This window comes from Panulirus ornatus, chromosome 67, assembly GCF_036320965.1.
Source record: "Panulirus ornatus isolate Po-2019 chromosome 67, ASM3632096v1, whole genome shotgun sequence".
Taxonomy (NCBI): Eukaryota; Metazoa; Arthropoda; class Malacostraca; order Decapoda; family Palinuridae; genus Panulirus; species Panulirus ornatus.
In genome coordinates, this window is record NC_092290.1 from 600,288 (window position 1) to 622,080 (window position 21,793).

General features: G+C 38.3%; 2 protein-coding genes across 26 annotated transcripts in view; one reads left to right on the forward strand and one right to left on the reverse strand.

The window, feature by feature from the left end:
• The window catches only part of LOC139747055 (uncharacterized), a 236,301-nt gene extending 216,856 nt beyond the window's left edge, over positions 1-19,445 (forward strand). Inside the window, exon 6 of the mRNA XM_071658839.1 lies at positions 18,778-19,445. The gene's annotated coding sequence lies outside the window, so the exon portion shown is untranslated. The remainder of the gene's footprint in view (positions 1-18,777) is intronic.
• LOC139747051 (uncharacterized) overlaps positions 1-21,793 on the reverse strand; it is a 1,040,326-nt gene that overhangs the window by 256,292 nt on the left and 762,241 nt on the right. For 21 of the 25 annotated variants that reach the window (XM_071658815.1, XM_071658818.1, XM_071658817.1 and 18 more), the window contains 2 exons: positions 19,814-19,968; positions 9,378-9,419 (listed from right to left, as the gene is read on the reverse strand). In XM_071658815.1, the coding sequence (XP_071514916.1) occupies positions 9,378-9,419; positions 19,814-19,968 (197 nt within the window). The remainder of the gene's footprint in view (positions 1-9,377; positions 9,420-19,813; positions 19,969-21,793) is intronic. The other 4 variants (XM_071658804.1, XM_071658813.1, XM_071658806.1 and 1 more) reach the window with 1 other exon arrangement.

Here is a 21,793-nt window from a genome sequence, read left to right on the forward strand (position 1 = left end):
TTCTCTCCATTTGACCAAACCATTTCAAAACACCCTCTTCTGCTCTCTCAACCACGCTCTTTTTATTTCCACACATCTCTCTTACCCTTACGTTACTTACTCGATCAAACCACCTCACACCAAACATTGTCCTCAAACATCTCATTTCCAGCACATCCATCCTCCTGCGCACAACTCTATCCATAGCCCACGCCTTGCAACCATACAACATTGTTGGAACCACTATTCCTTCAAAAGATACCCATTTTTGCTTTCCGAGATAATGTTCTCGACTTCCACACATTCTTCAAGGCTCCCAGAATTTTCGCCCCCTCCCCCACCCTATGATCCACTTCCGCTTCCATGGTTCCATCCGCTGCCAGATCCACTCCCAGATATCTAAAACACTTCACTTCCTCCAGTTTTTCTCCATTCAAACTCACCTCCCAATTGAATTGACCCTCAACCCTACTGTACCTAATAACCTTACTCTTATTCACATTTACTCTTAACTTTCTTCTTTCACACACTTTACCAAACTCAGTCACCAGCTTCTGCAGTTATTATTCTACTATTATTATTATCATTATTATTGTTATTATTATTATTATTATTATTATTATTATTATTATTATTATTATTATTACTATGATTATCATTATTGCCCTGGGACCCTTTTTATTGAAAGAATCCTGGTATTACCTCAGACCTGCTTTCCAAAGGCTCTTGCAGCATGAGGCTGTACTCCTTTCCGAAGAAGGTAAATGACTGACTCTTTTGGATGAAGTTCTTTGAGAGACTGTCCTCCCAGTAATGCAGCCTTGCCAAAGTGACTCTATACTTGCAGTTTAAGCTCAAGCAGGTGGAGTCTGGTAACATATATTACTTTTATATTTTTTATTATACTTGACTGCCATTTCCCATATCAACGAGGTAGCACCAGAAAACAGATGAAGAAAGACCCATCCACTCATATACTCACACATATATACATATACGCACATACACCTACATATGAATATCAACATATACACATATACATACACATACACAGACAGATATATATATATATATATATATATATATACATGTGCATATTCATACTTGCTTGCCTTCATCCATTCCTGGCAATACCTCGACACAGGAAACAGCATCGCCACCCGCTGTGTCATCGAGGTGGCATCAGGAAAACAGACAAAAATGATGAAAAGGCCCCATTTGTTGACACTCATTCTCCAGCTATCATGTGTAATGCACTGAAAGCACAGCTTCCTATCCACATCCAGGCCCCACAGACCTTTCCATGGTTTATCTCAGATGTTTCACATGGCCTGGTTCAGTCCATTGACAGCATGTCAACCCTGGAATACCACATTGTTCCATTTCACTCTATTCCTTGCATGCCTCTCACCCTCCTGCATGTCTAGGCCTCTATTGCTCAAAATCTTTTTCACTCCATCATTCCACCGCCAATTTGGTCTTCTGTTTCTTCTTGTTCCCTCCACCTATGACATATATATCCTCTTTGTCAACCTTTCTCCACTCGTTCTCTTCATATGTCCAAACCATTTCAACACACCCTCTTCTGCTTTCTCAACCACACTCTTTTTATTCCCTCACATCTCTTTTACCTTTCATTGCTTACTCGATTAAACTACCTCACACCACATACTGACAAACATTTTGATTCCACACCACATACTTTTCTCAAACATTTCATTTCCAACACAGCCACCCTCCTCCGCACAACCTATGTATAGCCCATACCTCACAACCATGTAATATTGTTGGAACTACTATTCCTATTCCTTCAAACATACCTACTTCTTCCTTCCAAGTTAATGTTCTCTCTTTCCATACATTCTTCTATCACCCTCTCCCCACCATATGACTCATTCCCACTTCCAAGGTTCCATTTGCTGTCTATCCACTCCTAGATATCTAAAACACTTCTTTTCCTCGAACTTTTCTCCATTCCAACTAACTTGTCCCTCAACCCTGCTGAACCTGATAACCTTGCTTTTATTCACATTCACTCTCAACTTCCTCTTTTCACACACACTTCCAAACTCAGTCACAAACTTGTGCAGTTTCTCACTCTAATCAGCCACCAGTGTTGTATCATCAGCGAACAACAACTGACTCACTTCTCAGGCCCTCTCATCCACAACAGACTGCATACTCACCCCTCTCTCCAAGACTCTTGCATATGCCTCACTCACCACTCTATCCATAAATAAATTAAACAACCATGGTAACATCACATACCCCTGCCACAGAGTGACCTTCAATGGGAACCATTAACTCTCCTCTCTTCCTACTTGTACACACACCTCACACACCTTGATAAAAACTTCTCGCTGCTTGTAGCAGCTTACCTCCCACACCATACATTCTTAAGACCTTCCACAAAACATTTCTATCAACCCTAGCATATGCCTTCTCCAGATTCACAAATGCCACATGCAAATCCTTCTGTTTTTTGGAGTACTATTTCTCACACAATCTTCAAAGCAAACACTTGATCCACACATCCTCTACCACATCTGAAACCACACTGCTCTTCACTAATCTGATGCTCTGTACATGTCTTGACCCTCTCAATCAATTCCCTCCATCCAACTTACCAGGTATACTCAACAGATTTATAACTCTGTAGTTTGAATACTCACTTTTGTCCCCTTTAGTTTTATACTGGAACTATACATGCATTCTGCCAATCCTCATGCACTTCACCATGATCCATACATACAGTGAATGATATTTCCTTACCAACCAATCAATTACACAGTCACACCCTTTCTTAATAAATTCAGCTGCAATACCATTGGCTCCTGCTGCCTTGTTGCTTTTCATCTTCTGCAAGGCTTTCATCACCTCTTCTCTGCCAAACCACTTTCCATAGCTCTCTCCCTTTGCTTGCCACCCCAACCAAAACACCCTACATCTGTCACTCGATCATGAAACACTTTTGAAAAATTTTCAAAATTCTGACTCCATCTCCTCTTCACTTCATCAATTCCTGTTATCACTTCCCTTCTTCGACCCCTTCATTGATGTTCCCATTTGTTCTCTTGTCTTTCGTGCATCATTTGCCTCCTTCCAAAACATCTTTTATTCTCCTGAAAGTTTAATGATACTATCTCCTCCTAACTCTCATTTGCCATCTCTTTCAACCCCTGCTAGAATGACATTAAAAACATACATACTGGTATTTAGTAAGGGGAATAGGTATGATGAACAGCTTATGGAGTTGTGTGCTGAAAAAAATTGATTGCAAAAACCTGTTTCAGAAAGAGGGACATACATTAGTATACAATGATGAGTAGGAAAGATGATAAGAAGGTATTATTTGGTGACACACTAAGTGATAGGCATGTGTGCTGAAAAAGGATTAATGACTGAAAATACTTAGTTCAAAAAGATGAATATATATGGATCAATAGGGAAGATGGTAAGAGGACATTATTGGATGACATACTAATTAGTAGGCATACAAAAGATAGACTCCTGGATGTGAAAGTGTTGAGAGGGGCAGCTGGTGGGTTGTTTGATCATTACCAGGAGGGGACAGAGTTGAAGATTTTTAGAGGTTTTCAGAAAACAGTAAATGACATGAGTGAGGAGGGGGTGGTGAAAGTAAGTGAACTTTAGAGAGAGATGTGTGAGGAAATACCAAGATAGATTGGGTATAGAGTGGCAGAAGATGAGAGTAAACAAAGCAAGGAGAGTAGGTTAGGAATGGGAGACATTTAGGAAAGTAGTGCTGGCATATCAGAAGTGGGAAGTAAGTAGGTGAGAAATGGTAGTAAGTGGAGGGAAGATGAAGTAAAGTTGCCACTGAAAAAGAAAAGGGAGGTTTATGAGGAGTACTTACATAGAAGGAAACAGTAATTGAGAGATGTACAAGGACAAGTGGGAGGAGGTCAAGAGGAAGGTGTAGGGGTTCATAAAAAGGGAAGATGAGAGATGAGGTGAGTGAGTGTCAGTGAACTTTAGGGAGAATAAGATGTTTTAGAAGGAGGTTAATAGTGTGAGAAAAACAAGAGAATGAATTGTAACATTGATGAAGGGGACAGATTGGGGAAGTGGCAACAGGCAGTGATGAGGGAGGACATGGATTGAGTATTTTAAAGGAGTGCTGAATGTGTTTGATGATGGGGTGGCTGATGTTGGGTGTTTGGGTCAGGGAAGTATGCAAAGTTAGAGTCACACACACACACACACACACACCTTATTCTCCTGATAAAAGCTCCTCACTGCTTTTAATATATTTCCTTCCACACCATATATTTGTAACACTTCCACAAAGCATCTCTATCATCCATACCATATACTTTCTCCAGATCCATAAATCCCACATGCAAACCTTCCTGTTTCTGTAAGTATTTCTCTCACAAACATTCAACATTACAAAGACCTGATCCACATATTCCCTATAACTCCTGAAACCTCATTGTTCCTCCCCAGTCTGATGCTCTATGCATACCACCACCCTTTCAATCACCATTCTCCCATACAATTTGCCATGTAGACCCAACAAACTTATACCTCTTTAATTTAGACACTCATCATTGTTCCCCATGCCTTTATACAATGTCACTATAAATGCATTCCATCAGGCACATCACATGATCCATACACACATTGAAAATCTTAACTAACCACTCAAGAGCATAGTCACCCCCTTTCTTTATAATTTTTTTTATACAGAAATGCTTCTCCTGCCTCAAGAAGAGATAACAATAATGGCTTCATATGCTCACACCCACTCTCTAGCAGTTATGTATGATGCAAGAAAAGCAAAGCCTACTATCCATAGCCAAAGCCTCAAAGAGTATTCCATAGTTTACCTGAACTGCCTTATATACACCTACACCTTACCTTGCCGTCCTGCTCTAAGACTCCCTTCTAATAGGGCTCCCATAATGAGTGCTTAGGAAGTTAGCCAAGTCCACCAGGTGGGACCATAGGTCAAACAGTTTGATGATGTAATGTGTCTGTCTTTCTGGGGTGAGTGCAGGACATTTGAGGAGTATCTGTTCAGAGTCCAGTGTGGAAGCTACATCTTAGACATGAGGATTCCTGTGATCTGTTGAACTTGTCCAGTACAGAGTAAAGAAAGCAATTTGCACATTCTCTGGGTAACATAATTTTAGATGGGATTATGTCTGAAGAAGAGGAGTAGTCATTTCGTGTTTGTCAAGTTCTTACAATGTGAATATATTTTGTCCCTTTTGTGTTTGTTATGAAGTGGTGGTATGTAAACATAAGTTGCTAAGTGTGAAGTAGGGCTTACCTTTGAATTACTGCTTGGGTGTTGGTGTTTTTTTATGAGGTGGTTAGAGTGAGAGTCAATTGTTTTTGCAGAGAACTAGGTACCAAGCATGTTGATATTTAAATCTTTAGTATGCTCTGACACATGAAATATCGTAAACCTTTCTTCATAGCATGCCCTGGAGGTTGAACCTGGGATTATATGAATAGTAACCAATGACTAAGACCATTACACCATGATTGGCTTAAAAGTTACCCATCTCAGACCATGTTTTCTGTTATCATTCCAGATATCATATCATCTGGCATTTGATTGTTGACCAAGGGGTAATGTGCCAACACTCTGGGAAGGTTTCAGTCTGAACTGACACAAGGCACTCCAAGGATATCCGTTTAAATCTGTAGTATGATTTTTTTTTTTTTTTTTTTTTTTTTTGCTGTCTCCCGCGTTTGCGAGGTAGCGCAAGGAAACAGACGAAAGAAATGGCCCAACCCACCCCCATACACATGTATATACATACGTCCACACACGCAAATATACATACCTACACAGCTTTCCATGGTTTACCCCAGACGCTTCACATGCCTTGATTCAATCCACTGACAGCACGTCAACCCCGGTATACCACATCGCTCCAATTCACTCTATTCCTTACCCTCCTTTCACCCTCCTGCATGTTCAGGCCCCGATCACACAAAATCTTTTTCACTCCATCTTTCCACCTCCAATTTGGTCTCCCTCTTCTCCTCGTTCCCTCCACCTCCGACACATATATCCTCTTGGTCAATCTTTCCTTACTCTTTCTCTCCATGTGCCCAAACCATTTCAAAACACCCTCTTCTGCTCTCTCAACCACGCTCTTTTTATTTCCACACATCTCTCTTACCCTTACGTTACTTACTCGATCAAACCACCTCACACCACACATTGTCCTCAAACATCTCATTTCCAGCACATCCATCCTCCTGCGCACAACTCTATCCATAGCCCACGCCTCGCAACCATACAACATTGTTGGAACCACTATTCCTTCAAACATACCCATTTTTGCTTTCCGAGATAATGTTCTCAACTTCCACACATTCTTCAAGGCTCCCAGAATTTTCGCCCCCTCCCCCATCCTATGATCCACTTCCGCTTCCATGGTTCCACCCGCTGCCAGATCCACTCCCAGATATCTAAAACACTTCACTTCCTCCAGTTTTTCTCCCTTCAAACTCACCTCCCAATTGACTTGACCCTCAACCCTACTGTACCTAATAACCTTGCTCTTATTCACATTTACTCTTAACTTTCTTCTTTCACACACTTTACCAAACTCAGTCACCAGCTTCTGCAGTTTCTCACATGAATCAGCCACCAGCGCTGTATCATCAGCGAACAACAACTGACTCACTTCCCAAGCTCTCTCATCCCCAACAGACTTCATACTTGCCCCTCTTTCCAAAACTCTTGCATTCATCTCCCTAACAACCCCATCCATAAACATGAATTAGTATGTAGTATGAATTACCACATGAAACTGATGTAAATCTATCAACTTTTTATGCCTGGGGTTGAACTGGGCTTCATATGAATGCTAACCATTGACTAAGACCATTACACTATGACTGGCTTAAAAGTTACCAACCTCAGACTATGTTTTCAGTGATTGTTTGAGATGTCATGTCTCCTTACTGATAACTACTGACTAAGAAGTATCCCACAAACAATCTGGGAAGGATTCACTCTCAGTCAACACAAGGCACTGCAGTGATGTATGTTAAAAGATGTAGCACATACTGACATTAAATCATTGTAAACCTTTCACCATTGTATGCCCTAGAGCCAAACCAGGGTTCGTATGAATGATAATCAGTGACTAAGAACATTACACCATGATTGGCATAATTGTTACTCATCTCAAAACCATGTTATCTGTGATCATTTGAGATGTCATGCCACCTCACTGGTGACTACTAACCACTGAGTAATCCCCCAACACTCTGGAAAGGTTTCATTCTCAGTTGACACAAGGCACTCCAGTGACTTCTGTTTAGATTTGTAAAATGTACTAACACACGAAATCAGTGTAAAAATTTGCACCATTGTGTGGCCTGGGATTACATGAATGGTAAATAATGACTAAGACCATTAAACCAGGATTAACTGAAAAGTAACCCATTTCAGACCATATTTATATAAATGACATACGAGTGCCTTATGTCACTTTAGAGTGAAACCCCCTCCGGTGTGTTGGTGGGTACTTATTGGTCAATGGTCACCAGTCAGGTGACGTGACATCTTAATAGTGGTGTAGTGGTCTTCATCGCTGTTATTATTCAAATAAAACTCACGTTTGATCCTAGGGCTTGCAATGGTAAATGGCTTACATTGGTATCATGTGTTAATAAATGCTATAGATTTAAACATTTATCATTGGAGTGTCTGCTGTTGATTCAGAATGAACCTTCCCAGGGAGTTGGCAGGGTACTCCTTGGTTAACATCCATAAGCCAGGTGACATGACATCTCAAGTCATCATAGAGAATGCGGTCTGAGACATTTAACTTTTAAGCCAGTTGTATTGCATGGTCTTAGTTACTGATTATCATTCATATTTATATGATCCTAGATTTAATTCCAGGTGCATGCAATGGGGAAGGTTTACATGTTATGATTGCAAAGGCAATATTTTTGTTTCACTGTTTAGGCGATGAATGTTCGTGGTTGCTAAACAAACCTGCAACTGTCCTGAATACTTTGTTATGTGTGGTTTGTAGTTCTGTTTGCCTAGTTCCTTTTTCAAAACAACAAGCTGTAACGTAGATTTGCCGAATAATTAGAAATTTTGATACCATACCATATGTTTAACATCTGCCAGCAATGCTTAAAAAATATTGCTGAAAGATTGTGCCTGTTGCATTGGTTATCACATAAGCAATGAAAGCTCTACCTGTTTTCAATGACAAAATGAGTGAGTTTAGCAATTATATGCAAAGGAGTGTGACAAAAATAAAAAACCTTTAGAGATACTAGATATGTAGAATATACAGGAAAGACAGAGAGAGAAAGCCTGGCAGCCTTTTCTAAGTGGATAAGGTGAGATAAGCAAGTAAAAAGTCTCGCTTTCCACCCTACAATCCCATCAGCAACAACAACTGGCAAGAAAAAGATTAGAAGAAAAACTGCATTTCTGAAGTCTACATGGAATATAATGAGAAGGAAAGGAAGGGCACATCCTACTCTAAGATCCAATCCTCTGCTGCCCTACACTACACTGTAGTAATTGAATTCAGTCAGTTTGTACAATATATTCTTAGGGTCTGGAATAAGGAAAAGTACTTGATGAATGGGAATATTTTTTCTTGTATTCATGAAGTTGACACCTTAGCTGAAGAAAATTTTAAGTAACTGGTTTCTGAAGGTACTTAGCCTTTGCATTAACAATCTTTAATGGTATCTTGTTCCATTGTTCAGCATATCTATTTACAAAGAAACTTTTTCCTATGTCAGCATTTTTTGTTTTAGCAGTTTCATTCCATATGTCTTTGCAGCTTGTATTTCAGAGATGCTTTTGTGATTTACAGTCAAAATTATTCAAAATCTTGAAAACTCTTACAATAGTAGGTTATTGTGAAGTCTACACTTATAAGAGATTTAATGTGTAATGTCACTGTAAGGTAAATTTCTTGGAGATGGAATCAGTTTTATTGCACATATCGTATCTCCTTTCTTATATGTAGGAGCAACATTTGCCAGTCTCCATTATTGAGGTACCTTACCTTCAGGTTGTGGTCTGTTGAATATGAAATACATGGAAAAAGATATAATGAGCAAGAGGTGAGAGAAATGTCAAATATAAAAGACAGTATGGAGCTTAATGAATATGTAATAGACTATTGTTGGTGCTGCACTGTGAACAAAGTACAGTATAGAACTATCATTGGAAGACAGAGCAAGCTTTAACTTCTTCCAAGGTAGTGTTTCTGTAGGTTATTGTTGACCAACCAATGTGATACCTAAGGTAATGTTATAAAACACTAATTTGCAATATTAAGGCTGCCCTTATAGTAGCCAAAAGAGATGGGCATGAGAATTGGAAGAGAGGTGTGGGCAGAGTAGGGCAGGATGATAAGCACCTTTGTGTGGCGGAAGTCCGGGCTACTTACTCGACGGTCACGCTGCATGGAAGATGTAGAGATAAAATTTTACTCAGTGGTTACTACTTCATCAACAGAGAAGAGGGTAGGATGCATGGTTGATGTTACCAATTAAACTTCTCCTGATAAAATGTCTTTTTGTTTGATTTAGAGAGTTATCATAGTATTGTATTTTCAACCCAGAGATTTGAGTTCCATTCTGTATACTGCCTTATTCACTGTAAGCTTTATTCACTATGTGTGAACAGGTCTAATCACTAAATAGATCCTGAACAATGCTAAACCTTCCCATGCAGAAGGGTACCAACCAAATTAGATATGGTTATGGCATACAGGATTTTTTTTTAAATGAATGTGAAATATTCTATTGCTTGGGCGTCAATTTTGTTTACAATAACAATTCTCTGCATTTCAATAGGATATTTTAGCAAGAGAAGCTTACTGAAGACCCAAATTACAGCATCTTCATGCAATAATGTAAGGTACTGAGAGGGTTACACAATTATTTCCCAGATGATCATAATGCCCTTAGTCACTGATACATACTCAGTAAATTCGATGCAAAGGATCAAAAGATATTGAAAATTGAATTAATTTAACAGCTTAACTGAATGTCATAAAGATGACTAAGTGATATTCTAACACCAGATTTGTATTCAGCATAAGATATACTTCTCATAATGAGTTTTTAAAGGAAATATATTTTGAGAAAAATGCCAAAATTGAAGGTAATACTTCGGGGTATTTTTTGGCTCCAAAACTTCTTGTTTCAAAGTTGAAAGATAGAATATTCAAACAATTCTATACTTGAAATAATCATGGAAAATATATCATAATGCTCTCAGTTACTGATACATAACCAGTAAATATGACGCAAAGGAGCAGAAAATATTTTGAAATTGGCTTCATTTAACAGCTTAACTGAATGTCATAAAGACAACTAAACGATATTATAACACCAGATTCGTATTCGGCGTGAAAAATACTTCTTATAATAAGTCTTAAAGGAAACCTATTTTCTGACAAAAATGCCCGAAACTGAAGATAGCAACAGTTCAGGGTATTTTTCAGCTCAAAAAATTTTTTGTTTCAAAATTGAAAGATAGAATATTGAAACACTTCTATAATTGAAGTAATCATGGAAATTATATCATAATGTTCTCAGTCACGGATACATACACAGTAAATACGATGCAAATGAGCAGAAATATTTTAGAATTGACTTCATTAGACAGCTTAATTGAGTGTCATTAAGAGGACTAAATGTTATTTTAACACCAGATTTGTATTCAGCATGAAAAATACTTCTTAGAGTTTTTAAAGGAAATATATACTGAGAAAAGTACCAAAAACTGAAGGGTATTGTTTTAGCTCCAAAATTGTTTCAAAATTGAAAGATAAGATATTCAAACACTTCTGTATTTGAAATTTTCATGGAAAATATATCACGATGCTCTCAGTACCCAATACATACTCAGTAAATATGATACAAAAGAACAGAAAATATTTCAAAATTGACTTCATTTAACAGGCTAACTGAATGTCATAAAGACAACTAAATGTTATTTTAACACTAGATTTGTATTCAGAAGAACAAAATACTTCTTATATTGAGTCTTAAAAGGAAATCTATTTTTCTAAGAAAAATACCAAAAATTGAAGGCTCAGGAGATTTTTTAGCTCAAAAAACTTCTTCTTTCAAAATTTAAAGCCAAGATATTCAAACATTTTGGTACATGAAATAATCATGGAACATATATCACAGTCCTCTCAGTTACCGATTCATACCCAGTAAATGCGATGCAAAGGATCAGAAAATATTTTAAAATTGACTTCATTTAACAGTTTAAATGAATGTCACGAAGATGACTAAATGATATTTTAACACCAGATTTGTATTCAGTGTGAAAAATACTTATTATAATGACTTTTTATAGGAAATCTATTTTTTTGAGAAAAATGCCAAAAATTCTGGGTATCTCTTAGCTCAAATAACTTTTTGTTTCAAAATTGAAAGATAAGATGTTTAAACACTTCTATACTTGAAATGATAATGAAAAATATATCATAATGCTCTCAGTTACCAATACATACTCAGTAAATATGATGCAAAGGAACAGAAGTATTTTAAAATTGACTTCATTTAACAGCTTAATTAGGTGTCTTTAAGAGGACTAAATGTTATTTTAACACCAGATTTGTATTCAGTATGAAAAATACTTCTTTTAATGAGTTTTTAAAGGAAATCTTATTTTCTGAGAAAAATACCAAAAATTAAAGGTAATAGTTACAGTGGTGTACCTAGGTAGGGCGCCACTTGAAGGGAGGCGCCACTCAACAGGTTTGTTTTTGACATATGTTACCCGATTGACATTTTTAACAGTTTGGTTTTGTGAAATAAAAAAGAAACTTGCCTACTTTTCAACTATAGTAATATTTTGTTAGTGTCAGTTGCATTGCCGCTTCTACATTACAATTTTGATCAAATAAGTCTAACTTTAAGTCTTTAAGAGTTTATATATGGCTGGAATGATAAGAGAGATAAAAGCAAAGCAAAGGGAAAGGGGTGCAGAGATGGAATATGACAGTGAGGTATGATGTAAAGAAATGGTTTTTGAAAGGAAACAGAGTGAAAGTATGAATTTTTTCAAAACCATATAGAGTGAAAAAAGTGTACTGAACTGTGTTTTGGATATGGGGGAGAAAGACTGGAAGAGGTGACAGGATTTGATTATTAAGGAGCAATCTTCGGGGAGTTTGATGATATTGAAGGAGAGATAAGAGAGAGAAAGCAGTACAGGGTAGAAGAGTTACTGAAAGGAAACAGAGTGAAAGTATGAATTTTTTCAAAACCAAATAAAACCATATAGAGTGAAAAAAAGTGTACTGAACTGTGTTTTGGATATGGGGGAGAAAGACTGGAAGAGGTGTCAGGATTTAATTATTAAGGAGCAATCTTGGGGGAGTTTAGTGATATCGAAGGAGAGATAAGAGAGAGAGAGCAGTACAGGGTAGAAGAGTTACTGGATTCCTAACAGAATAACGAAGAGTAGAGGTGTAAGAATGTAAGTGAAGAGAGGATAAAGGGACGGCATAGTCCTCCTGACCCTGACATATGCAACTGAAACATGAAAATGGAATGAGTCACAGAAGCCAAGAATCCAGGCTGTGGAAATAAGCTATTTAGGAGTAGCATTTGGTATGACTGGAATTAAGAAATGAAGAGGTGTATGAGAGATGTGGTATGGCAGGGAATGCAAAGGGAATGAATTGTGGAGTGGTAGAGTGGGTGAAACAAAATACTTCGGGGTGGTTTGGGCATGTGGAAAGAATGCGAGTCTGGAAATTTACAAGGAGAGTGTTTTATATTACAATTAAAGGGGTTGATGTGAGAGGGAGACCACATGTGATATGGGAAAATAGAGTGAAAGAATACTTGGGGAGGGAAAGGGTGGAAGAAAGCATGGAACAGTGCATGTGAGGGAGGCATGCAAGAACAGGGAGAAGTAGAAACTCTTTCACTGTGACCCCACCTCCCTGATGGGAGTTCCCTGAAAGAATGGTTGTTAGAGATATGGATAGATGGATAGATAAATATCACTGTTTGCTGTTTCTTGTGTTAGTGCCAAGAACACAGGGAAAAATGGCCACTCTGTAGCTGTTATTCAAATTACAACCTCCTGTTCACACTCGGACTCCACAAACTTTTCTGTGGTTTCCCCTGACCACTTCATAAGCCCTGTTTTAGTCCAATGACAGCATGTTCCCCCCTATAAACCACTTTGTTCCAATTCTTTCTATCCAATGAACACCCTCCGGAAGGTTCAGACACTAAGCATTCAAAACCTTTTCCATTCCATCCTCCATTTCCAATTTACTCTCCACCTCTTCCTTGTCCCCTCCACTTCTGATATATATACAGTACCCTCCTTGTTAACCTCTCTGCACTCATTCTCTTCATATGTCCAAACCCATTTAGTACACCATCTTCATCTATCTCAACAATACTCTTCTTTTTACCACACATCTCTCTTCCCCTATTATTTCTTATTCGATGAACCCTCCTCACATCAAAGACTGTCCTCAAGCATTTCATTTCCAACATACTCACCCTCTTCCTTACTTTCTTATCTACAGCCTACCATCTTGCATCCATACAACACTAATGGGATTACTTTACCATGCAACATGCCTGTCTTAAGTATCACTGATAATAACCTCTCTATCTACATACTCCTCCATGTGACAAGGAATTTAGTCTCTTTCACCTACATTGTGACTCATTTCAGCTTCCATTCCATTTGCTGCCATATGCCCTCTCAGGTATCTTAAACACCCCAATTCCTCCAGGTTCATTTAATTTAAACTCAGACTCCTACTAACCTGTCTTCACTGCCAAACATAATAACTTTACTTTTATTCACATTAACTCTCAACTTTGTACTTTCATATCCTCTCCTAAACTCAGAAACTCAAATTTGCCATAAGCACCATGTCATCAGTAAACAAAAACTGACATTCTTTCATGACACTCCTCTCTATCCAACAGACTGCATATCTGCTATTCTCTGCAAGACTGGTGTTGTTGGGCTCTGCTTGCAAGAGGTTACACTGTGAGTGAAAAGTCAATTTTAGGGAGACCTTATTACTGGGAGTACAGCATCATCAAAGATCTTATCACTGCAAAGGAGTCTACATTTCCCTGCTACTGGAAGTAGTGCAACCTTAGGCTGCAGGAGCCTTTTGAAAGGTCTTAGGAAACACAAGGAATCTTTCACAGAAATTGGTATAGCAGTAATTGATTAAGTCTTTCTAGGACCGTTGCATTCACTTCCGTCATCACCCCATCTGTAAACAAACGGTGACATCACATACCCATACTGCAGACTCACTTCACCTGGAACCACTCACACTTTGCTTTTCCTGCTCACACACATGCTGCTTTACTCTTTCAATGAAATCTCTTCGTTGCCTCAAACAGCTTTCCTCGCACATCATATATTCATGACATCTTCCACACAGCATCTCTGTTAACTCTATCATGTGTTTTCTCCAGATCCATATTTAACATATGCAAGTCCTTCTCTTTCTCTAAGTATTTCTTCCACACATTCTTCAAAGCAAACAACTAATTTACACATCCCCTACTACTCCTGAAGCCACAGTGTTTCTCCCCAGTCTGTAACTCTGTGCATGCCACCACCCTATCAATCATCACTCTTCCATCCAACTTACCAGTTACCTTCAACAAACTTATACCACTATGATTTGAGCATTCACTTTTGTCTCACTTGTCTTTACTCATTGGCACTATATAGTCATTTCACCAATCTTCAGGCACATCACCATGAGCAATACATAAAATGTAAATCTTAGATAACCAATAAGCAACACAGTCATCTCCTTTTTTAAGAAATTCAACTGCAGTGCCATCCACTTCAGATGCTTTACCACAATTCATCTTATACAAGACTTTCACCACCTCTTCATTTATCATAAAAGCATTTGCCTTGATTCTCACTTTGCATACCTCCACATCCAAAACATCATCAAACATTCCACAAGCCTTCAAAATACTCACTCCATCTCATCACCTCATTTTTGCCTGTTACCACTTCCCCATTTGCCCCCTTCACCAGTGTTCCCATTTTTTCCCCTTTTTTTTTTCATCTATCAACTTTTCAAAATATTTTTTCATTCTATAATTTTGCTGATATTTGCTTACCCCATCTCTCATTTGCCCTCTTTTTCAGCCCTTGTACCTTCCTCTTGACCTCTTGCCACTTTCTCTTGCAAATCTCCCAGTCACTTGCATTCCTTCCCTGCAATTAACAACCATACCCCTCTTCACTATACATATCAGCATCAAAGTCAGAGGGTGTGAGCAAGATATGGAATGAATATTATGAAGAGCTACAGAATGTTAGAAGTACTAGACAAGATATGACGATCAAATTTTTTCAGACAGGGAAAAATAGATCAGACATTATTTCAGATGAATGATACAGCATGTGAGTAGATGTGACTGTGGAGCTGGAGGGGTGATTTGAGATAGTACATTTGTGCTTTTATGCTATATGTAAGAAAGCTTTTAATGAAGGGACTGTGCCTCAGGACTAGGTGTGTACAAAAGTTGTACATGAACACAATAGAAAAGGTGCTTAGGATGGCTGTAAAAACTATATAAGAGATAGGTTTATTTGAAGTATATGAAAGGTATGTGGCTAAGCGACCTTACCAAGATTATTACATGACTGACTGGTCTGTCTGAATAGGAAGGGTTCACTGTAGCTGGTACATATGTAGTTTTTGCATTCACAACTCCCAGGTGGGAGTTTGGCAGACAAATATTCAAATGAAGCAGGAGTTGTGGGAGTGAGTGATAAAGTGAAAGGAAGTAAATATTAGACAAATTTGGGTTAAAATGAATGTACATGGCAAGAGATGGGTGATTATATTATTAGTACTTATACACATGGCCATGAGAAGAAAGATCATCAGAGGCGAGTGTTTTGGGAGCAGCTGAGTGAGTGTGTCAGCACGGTATTGGTGATGGGTGATTTAAATGTGCAGGTAAATAATGGGGCAGTTGAGGATATAATTAGGTTACATGGGGTTTTAAGTGTTATGAATGAAAATGGTTAACAGTTTGTGGAGCTGTGTGCTGAAAAATGACTGGTGATTGAGAATATCTGGTTTGAAAAGAGTAATATATACAAGTATATGGATGCAAGTAGGAAAGATTGTCAGCAGGTATTATTGGATTGTTGGAGTTCATTGCAGCATGACCAAAGGATCTTGCAGATCACTTCCTTTATTTTAGCTGATGAAACAATAACTGTTTATTCAGGCCCCCTGCTTTCAAAGAGTATGCAGCATGTGAGCATGCCACTCTCTCTGTTAAGGTCAATTTCTATTACAATTTAAATACCTGCATGAAGTGTTCAACTGGATCATTTTTTTAGGATGAATCCCCAGGTGGATCTCCTTGCAACCAAAGTGAAGCCCTTTTACCTTCCAGTCAATCTAATGTTCAACAAAAAGGCAGTGGCTACAAATACCCAAATCAAGGATTGGAACTGCAGTAAACAGATTTACCTCTTTCTCCAAGCAAATATCCTGGGTAGAGTCCTTGCTAGCCTTCTTGTTTCTCAGGGATTAGTGGATTTGTTACCCCCAAAGTGTAAGAGACACTTTTGGTGCCAGAAACTTCTTCAGTTGTGTAAGTCCTCCTGGCTGATTCTGTGCTGTCTCTAGACCATCTCAACCTGAGGTCAGAGGCCCAGCTTCAGAGTTCTAGGTTTAAGAATTTATGCATTTCAACTTTTTTAAACACTTTTAGCTTAAAATTTGGGGAAATTCATTCATGACCTCTCTTGCTGTTTGTTGTTTACTTGGAGACATTATCACAAAATTTGGAAAGTTTGTCAATTATTACTTGATTTAGATTCTTCTGAGATTACAGATCTTTTAAATTTTTTCCTAGATTGTTTCATGATAAAAAAGGGCTAGTAATACTTCTGTCTTGTACAAAAGTGCTCTTCAGGAATTCTTGTTTGTTGACTTCAGGATTAACATGAAAGGAAATATTTCGGATAAACTTCTAAGGTCCATCTTGATAAGACCTATCTTTCTCTCTCTCTGGTCATATGCAACCAGTGGAGGAGTTGGCAAAGGTTTTAAGTTTGTTACAATCAGGGATTTTTCTAACAACCCAATGACTCAACAGCTACTTATGAAGAGGCTCTTTTTGATGGTCCTCAAATGACAAGAGAAGAATTAGAGAGATACAGACACAAAAATCACATTTTTTATGCTGACATGTCTTGGGCTATGATCAATCCAAACCCTTAGTATTTTGCTAAGAATGAAACAAAATCCCCTATTATGTGTGCTTCTTGGGAGATTACTACAGAAAAACATCTAGTGCAATGCCTGCTTTAATCTCTCAGAGATCACCTTGAGATTACCATAGATTATCTTGAGGTATGCCTGGGTAGTTTGACACCCCTCTCTGCAAGGAATATTTCTTCATGGATCAAAAGGCTTATTTTGTTGGCCCATCCTGGACTGCGTCAGAGCTAATGTCAGATAGCCTCTAATCTGGGCTCTCTAAGGAACCTGTCCCTTTATAAGATTAATATGAGGTCTTCAGCATTCCTCAAACATCTGTCAGATGTTGCCCTACTTTAGACATCAAGGATTTACTTTATATGGCATTGGGCTTGCCACCTGTGAGGTAGAGGATTGTGGGCCACAGGATAACCTGTAAGGTATGTTTGTGATTATCGTTTCTCTTACTAAGAGGTCTTTCTCTTACTCTTCACATCATTGTCAGTATACTATTAGCTTGGAGGACTGACTGACCCTGGAGAGAAAAGTATGTTCTGAAAATAAAATTTTTCTCAAGGGCAGTGTTTTGTGAGCAAATTTTCTGGTTGTTCCTTCCACCCATCTTCCTCTCTCTTTTCAATAAATTTCCTCTCATCAATAAATTTCCTCTCATCAGTGGTGACCACCATCAGGGTCACCTTGTTTCAAGGATTATGAGGTGGCTAGGCTTTCCAGTGGCTGGCTAGCAGGATGATGTCATCACCAGGTGCAGGGTGCTGACTGGCAGAGGCCATACCTGCTGTGGTTAGGCTGCTACTGCTGGATGGGAGGTTAACAAAGAGTGAAGGATTACAACTTCACCATAGGGCTAGGGGGTTAGAGGATTCTGACTTGTGAGAATCAAGAGATTCTTTCTGCTCACGGAACATCACGTTAGAGAGAAACAGCTTTTCATTCCTCAAAACTCACTTTTCTAAGGTTCATCAGTGAAATGAAAAAATACTTACAGCGATGAAAAAGGATTTGTGAGGGAATAAGGAAGAGAAAAAGAAATTTTCTAAAAGTTATGGACAGAGTTCCAAGATAGTATGGGCATGTAGGAAAAGATGGGAACTGTAAAAATATGGCATTTGCTGGAAAGGAGCCATAAGGTAAACTGAGGGGAAAGAAGGGGAAGCAATTCAAAATTTTATCCATTGACTGTGGTTACTCTAGATATTTAGTGTGCTCTAAGTGCAGCAATAAATAAATGTCCTTAGACACTCATCATGAGTCATACATAAACTGAAAATCCATACTAACCAATCAGCATCACAATCACCCCCTTCCTTAAGAAATTCAACTGCAATCGAATCCACTTCAGCCATATTGCTGTACTTTATCTTACACAAAGCTTTCACCACCTCTTTTTCATACATATCTCCATATCCAAAACATTCCATACCTGCCTCTCTATAATTGTACAGTTTTAACCTTTCAAAATACTCACCCCATCCCCTCTTCACCACATTTCTGTTTGTTACCACTATATACATTTTCTTTGCAGCTTGGTCAGAACAAAAATGATGTACTACCCCCCAAGAAATTTTGATGGTTACTGAGTAGCTGAGCTGAAAAAATATGAGTGAAGGATGTGGAAACATTGAGATGCAGAAGTTTCTTCAGGACTCGCTACTTCACTACTTACAGCACCAAGAATTTTTAAATGCCCCAATTCACACAGTACAGCATACTAGCAGTCAGCCTGCAGAGGTGTTCTATGACATACATATACAGCACAAGAGCAGTTAGTGGGGTACCTATGTAGCACTAAAACCTATTTTACAAGAGCCCTGCAGCTTCAAGGCAGTACTGCAATCTGAAAAAGTATTGTTTTCTTTGGAGTGAGACGATCCTTGATGAGATTGAACACCTTTTCATCCATTAACCTTGCCAAAGGTGGCTTTTCACTCACAGCATAACCACACGGAGGAAGAGTCTGGTAATTCTAAGAAGAAAGTGCGTGGATAAGAGGAATATCCGAATAAAGGAATGTATTGAAGCTGTGTAATGATAGAAATGTATAGGGAACATGCTATCTCCCACACACCAAAAGGGTGACTAATATGATTTTATACAGATACAAAGTTAAAAAATCACTCTTTGTATAAGCTATGCCTAATGAACCAAAGATAACTTGTATTAATTCATTAATCACTAAAAATCAAAAGTACATATACTTCAAAGTCATTCAATTTTTTTGTAAGTTAAAAACATTATCAAAACATTCCTTATCAATCTAACTATGAGTCAGCCTTAATTCTCTAAGGCACTAAGTTAATCACTCTGTTTAAATGATTATATTTAAATGCCTTTATAAGCATAACCTCAGCAAATATTCCAGTAAACTTCACTCAAAGTTCTTCAAATTACTCAAAAATCTATTTTCACTAAAATGCAATACTCACATTTTCTAATAAAACTTATACAGTTTAACATGAAATAAATGACTGAAAATAATGTAGATACAACAAAGGACTAGAAAACAGGAAGGAGGACAGATACTCCAGCAGAAATTATTCAGGAAAAGCTCAGCAACTTACCCCATTCATGAGCTGTGCTGACTCATGCACAAGTTCACCTAGCTTGTTCATGGCAGCATCCACAAGATTCATCTTTGTGTAGGGTCGCAACAGCTGCTCCTCTGCCTCACTATAGCCAATGAACAGGAATACACCACTATTCACACTGTAGCTGTCTGATGGCCATTAAAAAGGTAATTGATAGAAAATAACTACTTTTGTCAAAGACAAAAACAAGAAAATAAAGACATTCTGATTTACATAAACAAGAAACTATTAAAAAGTATGAAAGTGAATAATCATATTTCTTTTTTTGTCAATGATCATTGCAGGACCAATTTATATGGGTGAGCCCTGGTGTTACCCAGTACCTCTTTTTAAAGGTTTCTTCTGCCCAAGGGTGCATTACTTCCAGTCCCATGGAAATGTGAACTTTGAGTAAGAAAATCTTTGTTGAGATTGTACTCCCAGTGACATTGCCTCACCAAAGTTGACTTTTCACTTGCAGTATAACCTCAAGCAGATGGAGTCCAGCAACACCTGAAAGTGTATGTATGCATATACACTAAAACTCTGCAATGGATTCCCAAAGAGCAGTTCTTCTCTAACTCTCTTCGATCTCTTCCTACACATTACCCCAGGCAAACCACAACATGAAGATCCTTTCATATCCAGAAGACCTCACAATCACATCACAATTTCCTAACACCACAGTAGCAACATCAAAAATACTATCTATCTATCTATCTATCTATCTATATATCTGATTCCTGTTTTCTTCAGATACCCCTTCAAGGGGGGGGTGGCCATGATGATAAGGTCTTCATAACTAGTGAACTCCAGTGCCTCTTCTTAGCCTTTAATGCCTCAACCTTAATAGGTCACTGGCAGAGGGTTAGTCTAGCACAGTGTTTGCAGAGGCTTCTACCTAATGTTCCTACTGACTACTACTACCTAATGCTTCCGCTTTATGTTCCTACCTTCTGCTTCTACCTAATGCTTGTACCTAAATGTCCCTACCTACTACATCTATCAATAGTTCCTACCATTTTGCCTAATGGCAGGGCAAGCACACAGTGTTCACTACAGGAAAATCTAATTACAAAGAATGAGCTGTGAGAGATAAGTGTTGTCAAGAGTTATGCATGACAAGGTAGGATAGCATGTTTGTGGACAGAATGCCAAAAGTACACCTGTGGGTGAGGCAGAAAGAAAAGACAACTGCCTGGGTCCAAGGAATGCAACATCACATGCTGCACTACATAACATAATTGGAACAATGGCTCACCCAGGACAATGTCTTCATCTGCAAAGAAGTCTGCAGTCACTCTTTTAACCTCACACTGACACAAATCCAGCTCCCAATGATTAAAACAATAACCATTTTCAATCACTCTTTTAACCTCCCACAGACACAACTCCAGCTCCAAATGAGTAAAACACCAACCATTCCAAGCATAATATATGACACACATGACATTCACTCCCCACACCAAAAACATAAATACAAAAGCAATAAAGTAAATGCCATCAAAGCACTGACTGGCACCAGATATGGATAAGAAAAAGAATCCTCAACATCTTACTCAAAGAATTCATCCACTTCACTTTACATTATGCTTCACCTGACTGGTCTTCCACCCCTTCAAAAGTAAATATAACAACGCTGCAAACTACACAAAAAGGTGCACTGGCTTCATAGCATTCATAAATATTCAACACTTTCACAATGAAACAAGAATCCTCCCAATACAGTCTCACCTCAACACACATGGCACTCAATGCTGTGCAACAGCACTTGACCTCTCCCACCCAAATTATTCTACAACTAACCACCAGCCCTCAAGAAGAAATAAAATGCTTATCCCTGCCTTACACTCCAGTGACCTATACTCACAATTCCCTCCTCTCCCAACAAATATAACACTGGTGAAACATGTACACAGTGAAGTAAATTGATGAGCACTCAACAATTGACTCTTTAACTCAATTTTAAGCTCT